Source organism: Chrysemys picta, chromosome 12 (assembly GCF_011386835.1).
Source record: "Chrysemys picta bellii isolate R12L10 chromosome 12, ASM1138683v2, whole genome shotgun sequence".
In the NCBI taxonomy this organism is placed as follows: Eukaryota; Metazoa; Chordata; order Testudines; family Emydidae; genus Chrysemys; species Chrysemys picta.
Window position 1 is genome coordinate 9,260,059 of NC_088802.1, and position 9,634 is coordinate 9,269,692.

General features: G+C 51.6%; 1 protein-coding gene across 1 annotated transcript; it reads left to right on the forward strand.

The window, feature by feature from the left end:
- Window positions 1-6,062: 6,062 nt before the first annotated feature.
- Window positions 6,063-7,294, forward strand: LOC112060797 (olfactory receptor 2B2-like). Its single transcript, XM_024112716.3, has one exon. The coding sequence runs from the start codon at window positions 6,134-6,136 to the stop codon at window positions 7,004-7,006; it is 873 nt and encodes a 290-aa protein (XP_023968484.2). The 5' UTR covers window positions 6,063-6,133; the 3' UTR covers window positions 7,007-7,294.
- Window positions 7,295-9,634: the final 2,340 nt, after the last annotated feature.

The following is a 9,634-nucleotide window of genomic DNA, read 5'->3' on the forward strand; positions in this document are numbered from 1 at the left end:
CCCCATATCCCATCCCTAGATCATCGCTGAGTTCATGGTTTTGAAAACGTCTGGGCATGAGGAGATTCAGCATCATTCCCTGATGGTTTTATCCCTGATTGACACTAGAGGTGAGGGAGGAAAAGTTCAGTGGCACAGAACAGCGTGACCGTGTTTCTGTAGAGGTGTCATTCCCTAAGGTGTAAGTGAATCACGGACTGACAGGGGTTAGTAAGACATTTCTCAGCTGTCCATGAGGTGAGTGTTGACACGTCCCCTGAAGCTGGGCCAGCGTTGTAGGGGGCTGGAAGGACCCGGGTGGGATCCAGCCTGGGGACTGGTACGTTCCTGTTAGATGTCTTTGTGCTGCGCTCCTCCCCAGCATGTGGAACGCACCCTGAGGTTGGGTCTCTCTTGATACCCTTTGATTCACTTCTCAACCTGGCACAGAAAAATATGTTAATGACCTGCCTGGCTCCTCCATGGGCTTGTCAGCGTCATTGTGCCACAAACAGCAAGTGTCTTTAATGAGACCCAGAGTTCCCTCTCGACGCATCAGCTGCGAGTGGGAGCCGACGTGCTAACAATGTCCGTTGCGCTGCACCCCGATGCCTAATGAGGTGCTCTGGGGCAACAGCACCCAGCCCCTGGGCCCTAGCTCCTCATGGGCGGTCGGCACCAGGCAGTTCCCAGATCTTCCTCTGCTTCAGGCAGGGGCTGGGTCTCTCTGCACGGAGCTGCCACGGAACTGATTGAGGTGACACAGCGGAGAGTCCAGGTTCACCAGCTAAGGGCGGGGACAGAAAGGAGACAGGCTTGACTGAGATCAGAGAAATAGCCCCACGGGGCAAGTGTCCTGCCCTCTGCCTATGCCAGACAGATCACTGGCCAGCGAGTCCAGTTACCTCATGTCTCCCTGCCCCAGATCACTGGCCAGCTAATCCTTTTCCTCTGCAACGAATGAGGCCATTGACCCTTTTAGCCCTGTAGTCCACTCCCTCCACCCTCCACACAAATTCACAGGCTCACAAACCCCTCCCCACAATAACAGATCAGATTTCCTCTCCACTCCCTGCCAGAGAGCACCTGATGAAGGAATATGCAAATATTCTGCTCTCCTTTCCACACATGGGGAAACTGAGGCTCAGCGCACAGATGATACTTGCCCAAAGTCAGTGGTGGAAATAGGAATAGAACTGAGTGGCCCTCATTCCCAGTATAGTGGCCAAACCAGTAGACCACATTGCCTTGCAGAAAGAAGGAAACGTTTATTGGACTCAGTCCTGGACTAGCCAATGTGCACTAGCTGCACTTGCATGGGGCCCCTGCAATTCCATGCACCAGGTCGCAACATCACTCACTCAAATTTGGCCCGTCCAACCCACCCCGCATCACCTCTGTCACAATGGAGGGTTTGGTGCGGGATCGTGCGAGTGAGGGCTGGGTGGTGGGAGGGAGCGGATTTGGGTGGCCAGGGTCGAGAGAAGCTGATTTCATTCGGGATGGGAGCCGACTGCTGAGCCAGGGGGTGCGCTGGTGAGTGGCTAGGAAGGGCCCAGTGGTGGTGGGTGAGGTGCTGCTGGTGAGTTTTGCGGTGAGTTGGGGAGGTGCGGGGGCAGGGCTGTGGGTGACGGGAATGCTGGGAGTTGGGATGAGTTGGGGAGAATGGGGGTGTTGGGGAGAAGGGGTTGGGGGTTGGCATTTTGCAGACTGTACCCAGGGGGACTGAGGTGTGGGGGGCTGCAGCGAGCCGGGTGTATGTCAGGGCTGCTGGGATATGTATGGGGAAGGAGGGGAATTTGGGGGTATGTCTGAGGGGAGGGACATGTGTTGGGTGGGATGGGAGGGACATCCGGGGGTCTGTGTGGGATGGGGGCCTTTTGCTGTCTAGTTTATGGAAGGTGGGGGGACTCTCAAATTCCACAGTGCACAGAGCCCCTATAGTCTTTAATCCAGGCCTGCCTGGACTCCAACCCAAACAGACCTTAGTTGAGGTTCAGCCTATTCTCACTTTCCCCGGACTCCACACACACATTCCTCTTCCACTGCTGGTAGTTTTCACACACCTCTAAATGCTTAGCAAAGGGAATTCTGGGTGCCTTAGGGTGCCTTGACCCCACCCACCCACTGCTGTGCCTGATATTAAGTCACCGAGTATTGCTCGGAAACAAAGAGAACGCAGGAGTCCTGCCTCCCTGCTCCCTTGTCTAATCCACTCCCCTCCCAGAGGTGGAAAGAGAACCCAGGCATCCGGGGGGTCTCAGCTGTGACTTCCAGAGGTCACTGCCATGCACTAACCCCAGCATCCAGCCCTCAGCGCTGACTCGCTCTGAGAACTGTCTCAGCTCGACTCACCCCATGGGAAGGGACAATCTCTGCTGCATGACTCTGTGGACCACAGGGCTTGGGCTGGGGTCACAACGCCAGCGATGGGTCTGAGGGCTGGGAGACGAGACCTGGTGTCTAGGGGAGCCCTGGGGACAGATGGGGCTGTGACTAGCGCGGGGGTTGTGGCCCCAATCCTGGTGCATTACTCAGGGGCTGGGGTCACTCCTCCCCAGGCCAATCTCCCCTAGATGGCTTGGCTGGAGCAGTCTCCTGGACAATTGGGTGCCCAGGGCCCTGGGGTATCACAAACCGCACCAGCCAAGTCCCAGCCCCTTGGGAGGCTTCAGGGAGTCACATCTCCCACCTCCTTCCCGGCTCCAAAGTCCATAAAGGCCCTGCCTGCTCCCTCCCCTTCACATACGGCCCCATGCACTCAGGGACAGCTAGCATCAGCTGCACAAGGAGGAACCTCCCACAGTCACAGAGACACAGGACCCTTCTCAGCTGTGCTTCAGAGCTGGGGCAGCCCAGGCGTCGTGTGACACCAGGGCTGGGGTAGGTGAGGGAGCAGGGACACAGCCTGGGATCCTACCTCCTTCCAGCCATCCACTGTACTTCTCCAGATCTATCCAGCTCTCTGGGTCTCTCCCCAACTCGCTATCCTTCTGATTGTCCGCCTCTCTTTCTCTCCGTCTCTATCCTTCTATCCATCTACCTCTCCACCCTCCAGCCTTCTATCCATCCACCTCTCTGCAGATCTCTCTGCTCTTCTATCCATCTCTTTATTGCTCCTTTTATCCATCCTTCTCTCTGTCTCTCTTTCTGTCCTAACAATTCACCTCTCATCCATCCTCTCCTCTCTCGGACTCTCCCTCTCTTTTCCTGTCCGTGCACGTCTGGCATCCATCAGTCCATCCACACTCTCTCTCCATTTCTCTCCCTCTATCCATCTCTCTGTCTCCTCCCCATCTCTGGGATTTCTTTCGATCTATCACTGTGGTCTCTGGGCTTCTAGGAGACCCTGCCAGTTGAGAGACGCTCCCTCCCAGCCTGGGGCAACCTGCCACAAGGTATTTCACTCACACACCAAGCGGGCTTGTTTCCTGGGATGACGGGGTACCCTGTGACCATGCAACACTGGCTCTGAGCATCCAGTCTGCCACATTCTACTCCTTTTGAGACCCACCCCAAGGCTCCGGCACTGTGGGGGGTGGCACCACCTGCAGCCTGTGCGCTTCCAGAGCCGGATGTGGATGGTGCTGACCCACGACAGGGGGCAAACTTAGCTGGTCTCCCTGACCCCAGAACATCCTTAGACATTCAGCTCCACAGCTCGGGGCTGCCTCATCCCAGGGACTGGGGGGCTCAGCGCAGGGGAGCAGAGACTCCAGACTCTGCCCTGGCATCGGAGCATCTGAGCCGCCCGGAGCTGCCCGGACAGGAGGAACCTGGGGAGAGCAGAGCCGGAGGTGAATGGAGGTGAGTCCGGGTTTTTTTCCACCACTCGTTCATGCTTATTACTGGGGAGGGGCCAGGAGCTGGGGAGCATGTGGGCTGGTTAGATTTCTTAGCTCTGTGCGATGGGTCTGATAAAACTTCCCTGCCTCCCAGGGGTGATGTGAGGATAAACCCACTAGAGATTGTTGGGTGCTGAGATATTGTGGTGCTGGGGGGCAGACAAGTGCCATCGATTGGTAGATTTGATTAGCGTTGGAATCCAGGGTCCCTAACCCACAAACATGCAGGGAGAACTTTGCACAGGTGAGTAGTTAATCACCTGGGTGAGGGTCTGCAGGACGGTGTTTGTAAAGTGCCGTGTAAACCTGTTGTCCCGTGAGGGGCCCTGATCCTGCAAAGATCTACGCACGTGCTTAACATAAGCCCACGGGCAACCCCACTGTAAGTGGTTTGGGTAAAGGAGATTAGGGCCAGTAGGAAGCATGGGCCACATTTACAAAGGGATTTAGGTGCCTGCAAGTGCAGATGAGTGCTAGGTGCCTAACTCCTATTGGGACCAAAGGAATTAGAAAATCTTTTGGAAAATCCCACTTGTTGCCTATCTGCATATTTAGCCCTATATGAGTCCATAATCTCCCTGAATATCAGTGGGGTTTGGGTGCATCATTCCTTAAAGCTGCTTTGGAAACCCCAGCTCTAACTGCTCATAGGATTCCGGGCTGCAATCCAGATTAATGAGGGGTTGGGTCACTCCTGCCCTGCTACCTTGGCTGCCTCACAATGTTTTGTTCTTGTAGCTTCCAACCTGGGTCGCTCACAAGCAGCCTGACAGCATGCAGGTCACACCCTGAGTGTCTGTGTATAGCCACAGCCCTGATCCAGCAACTCTGACCCCAGCAGCCTGTCCGCAAACACCAGCCACACTGTGGCTTCCTGGAGCCTTGGTTACCACTTGCAGGGTGACCACAACAAACTCCCAGTCCCAAATTCCCCCCCAAGACTTGGGTTCTGCACTGCCCGGCCTCTTCCTGGACAGTTCAGATATTGTAGGTCCGTTGCCTCTCTACGGAGATCAATATCCAACAGTTTGCTACTTTAAATGGAGTTACCCCCACAATTCAGTTTAAATGCAGTTTGGATTATGTTTATTTAACTACGAAGAGACAGGTTTCATGTGAGTACAAGTATAAGACATTCAAGTCAGAAATGGTTACAGGAGAAGTAAAGGGAAAACACTTCCTAGTACTAAAATTAACAAACTAGACTTGGCTCCAGGTGAAATCCCTTCCACATGTTCCCAGTAACATTGCTGAGCCAATTCTTAGACCAGGATCTGCTCCCAAAGTCCAAACGCTGTTTCTTTTGTCTTCTTAGGGGAAAGAGAGCGAGAGATGGATAGGGAGAGATCCCTTGGAGTGTTTCTCCTCCTCACTTTTATAGTCCAGTCACCCTTTGATATGCATTTTCTTGAGGGTTCTGCCTAGCTAAAGTTCATTCCTGCTGCAAGGGCGGAGACAAGGAGTCTAATGGTGAAGGAGATGCCATGCTGTTGTTTGCTTCAATGCAGATCGGGTTGTTCCTGCCCCACTTCCTTGCCAAAGACTGGCCACTTGATAAGTGATTGCCCATCGCCTTTGATGACACCTGGCCAGACTCCTTTGTGTTTAAGAAACTGATTTACCCAGACTTGTCTGGTAAACGTATTTCCGACCTAATGGACATGGAGAACAATTGATCACCATCCTCTTTATGACAAAGTTTCACATAGTTGAAGACTGTTACCAGGTCCCCCTTCAACCTTCTCTCCTCTAGACTAACCATACCCAGTTCTTTCACCCATAAGAGGGGCAGAGGACAGTTAGCGCTGCAAATTTGGGTTCATAGTTAGGAGCCCCAGTCGTGACCAGGATCTGTACAAATACAGAATAAAAGGAACAAAACAAAGCAGCCTCTGTCCCAAAGACCTTATAATCTAAGCATCTATTTATCTATCACATTCTATTGCTCCCATCAACTGCCACAGATCCAGTTTTCTAGGACACTTTAATTCCCTGATATATGGATCTTCCTTCGTCACTAACTGCTGCAGAACCACTTTTCTGCGACAAAGTATTTCCCTGGCAGAAGGATCCTACCTGCCACCCAATTGGCCCAGATTTTCAATGACAAAGTCACAAGCGGGCGTGGTTCATTCAGAGCAAATGGGGTTGCCCATAAATGTGCCCTTGAATGTGTCTCCTTTGTGTATGGCTGTTGGGGCTCCTTTCATCCTTATCTTTGTCCCTTCTCGCTGCAGGAGGAAAGAGGGAATGGGAGTTCCCAGTTCGAGTTCATCCTATTGGGGGTCTCTGACCAACCACGCCTGGAGATGCTGCTTTTCGTGGTGTTCCTGGTCTTGTACATCCTGAACCTGGTGGGGAACCTGACCATCATTGTGGTCTTGTGGCTGGAACCCTGTCTCCACACCCCTATGTATTTCTTCCTCAGCAACCTCTCTTTCCTGGACCTTTGCTACACCACCAGCACCATTCCTCAGATGCTGGTGAACTTCCGCAGCACCCACAAGTCCATCACCTGGGCCGGCTGCGTGGCCCAGCTCTACGTCTTCCTCTCGCTGGGCTGCACCGAGTGCCTCCTCCTGGTCGTCATGGCCTACGACCGCTACGTCGCCATCTGCCAGCCGCTGCGCTACACAATCGTCATGAGCCGCCGCCTCTGCATGCAGATGGCGGCCACTGTCTGGTTGAGCGGCTTCGGCAACTCCATCCTGCAGACCATCCTGACTGTGCGGCTGCCCCGGTGTGGGAGGAACCGGATCGACCACTTCTTCTGCGAGGTTCCGGCCCTGCTCAAACTGGCCTGTGTTGACACCTCCGCTAACGAGGCCGAGGCTTTTGCTGTCAGTGTGATCTTCCTGCTGGTGCCGCTGGGCCTCATCCTAGTCTCCTACAGCTACATCGTCGCCGCTGTGCTTAGGATTCGCTCGGCCCAGGGCAGGCTCAAGGCCTTCAACACCTGTGCCTCCCACCTGGCCGTGGTGTCGCTCTTCTACGGCACGGCCATTTTCATGTATCTACAACCTCCGTCCAGCTACTCCCAGGACCGGGGCAAGATGGTCTCCCTCTTCTATGGCATCATCGCCCCCATGCTGAACTCGCTGATCTACACCCTGAGGAACAAGGATGTGCACGGGGCCCTAAGGAGGGTGCTGGGGAGGTTATTCGGGAGTAAGAGGACATGAGCCAGATAAATGAATTGTGACTGGTTGGCTTGGTTGTCTATGGGGCAGCAGTTCTGATCCAGCCTCAGGCCAGGGGGACTGGCTGGCTCAGGGGGCCAGGCAATGGACAATGGAGCCTTTCCCATCTAGGAGGTCTGCATTTTAATCTGTCTGTTCATGTCCACACATGGCGCTGGGACTGGGAAACCAGAGGTCACTCACCATGAGCCCCAGAAGGCAGAAGAGCATTTCAAGGCCTGGTGGACAGTGTTGAGCACCTGGCTCTGAATGGAGGAGATGGAGTGATGTGGGCATCTCTCTGCACCAGATCCAGCCAGCACAGACCATACCCCTGCCCCTCCCCCATATAATATACCTCAGATTCTCTTTTATTCAATATTGATCTAAAAAAAACCCTCCAATGTTGCCCCTTCTCTGTTTAATTCTCTGATATGGATAGTCTGGGGGTTTCTTCCCCATTCTCATGTTAAACTGCAGCTACTTCGGCATTTGGAGGGAAAAAACTGATGCCGATCATTGCTCGAAATTGTGGATGGGGTTAATGAAGGTATTAAACTCATTTGAATCAACTTTCCCTTCAGATTTTTCCTCTTTTCTCTCAATTACCAAATAGTGATCTAAAATCCCCTCAGATTTTCTCTTTATTGACTATTGATAGAAATTTCTCTCAATTTATGGACTCCTCAAGTTGGGCACCTTTCCCACTAAATTATAGAATATTGATCTAAAATCCCCCCAGATTTGGCCATTTTTTTTTTCTTTAATTGCTGAATACTGGGAAAGAAACTCTCCCACTTTAGGGTCTTTTTCCCACCTCCCATTTTAAGTTGAAGCCACATCTGCTTTTGGAGGGAACCAGCTGGCTTGAGTTCTTGACCCACATGGTGGATGAAGAAAAGGAGGATGTTAACCCCCCTCTGATCTACTTTCTTCTCAGATTTGACCCCTTTACTCACTCAGTCTCAAACAGAGATCTCGCACCCTCTCAAATGTTTTCCCTTTTCTCTCAGCTGTTGAAGGTTCATATGAAATGGCTGCAGATTTGGGGGTTCCTCCCCTCCATTTTATGCTGCAAGAAATTCTCCTGGTCTTGGGAAGAAGTGATTAGGCCAAATCATTACCCCATGGGGTGAATGACTGGGGGAAGGAGTTTAAACATCCCAATGAACAAATTTCCCCTCCTTTAGGAGAATCAAATTCTTTTCTCTTTTGGAAATCAAAACCAGTGTGTTTGCTGATTTGAGTGACTTGCGCAATTCTTAACATACATCAAGGCTAAAAATCTTCACCTCTCCAGCTGGTAACTGACCTGACAGAGGCTGTCCATCACAGTTGCCCACATGAGCACCATCTCTGAGCTGTCCATCCTCAGTTTCCACCCAATCCCAATTGCCATGAAATCTTCATATTCTGGTTCCAACCTCCCCTCCCGTCTCTCCTGCTAAAGCGGAAAGCCCAAAGGGACTGTGGAGTTGTAGCGTGGGCAGCAATGCATCTTGGGAAAGTGGGCATAGATATTAAAGAGCTGTGTCCTTTCCAGGAAGCCAGAGACCAGGGAAGCGATGAGATTAAGTCCTGGTCTATCATGGCGGATAGGTCCATCAATCGCTATTAGCCAAGATGGCCAGCGATGCAACCCCAACCATGCTTTGAATGTCCCTAGCCTTTGATTGCCAGAAGCTGTGAATGGACAACAGGGAATGGATCACTTGATGATTGCCCTGTTCTGTTCATTCCCTCTGAACCACCTGACATTGGCCACTGATAAAAGACAAGATACTGGGCTAGGTGGACTATTGGTCTGACCCAGTATGGGCATTGTTATGTTCTTATGTACTAAAAATTAGATTGACCTAGCTACATTGCTCAGGGATGTGAAAATGTTTTTGCCCTGAGCACTGTAGTTAGCTCAACCTAACCCCCGGTGTAGACACATCTAGGCCGAAGAAAGAATTCTTCTGTCAACCTAGCTACCGCCTCTCAGAGAAGTGAATTAATGACATCAATGGAAAAACCCCTTCCATCGATGTAGGAAGATTCTACAGAGACCAGCTCTGTGCCAGGGATGACTACTAATCTCTGAGTCTTGTGGAGCAGTATCTTAGAGCATGGGAATTTGTGACTCTTTCTTGTTGCGATGACTTTTAATATTTGCCTGAATAATCTTCTTTAAACAGCAGCTCCGGAGAAAATAAAGTCCCTGCCCAAGAAAGAGCTTCGCAAAGGATGTTTACCTGATGTGTAACCTTGTACTATTTCTTAAAAGTCTTGAGGATCATTTGGGTTGAAAGGGGCTGTACATCATTCTCATCGGCTCCATTCAAGATGTGGCAGGGAGGCGGCAATGTCCAGTGGTTAGAGAGGGTCTGCTGATGAAGGGAAGGTAGAAGAAGGGAATTTGAAGCCAGTGGGAGTCTGGACTCCTGGCTTCTGTTCTCAGCTCTGGGAAGGGAATGGAGTCTAGTGGGTCAGCGCAGAGAGGAGCCTGGGAGCCTGGGTCTATCCCTGGCACTAGACAAAAAAAATGATTTTGTTTCTATGTAATTAATTATAAAGCAATGAATGATAATAAAATAATGACTGCAATAAATCAATGATGACCATAAAATAAAAATAAAACATACGTGG

Bases quoted from the DNA above. Each gene is read 5' to 3' on its own strand.
- LOC112060797 (XM_024112716.3), top strand. From the start codon at position 6,134: ATGCTGCTTTTCGTGGTGTTCCTGGTCTTGTACATCCTGAACCTGGTG.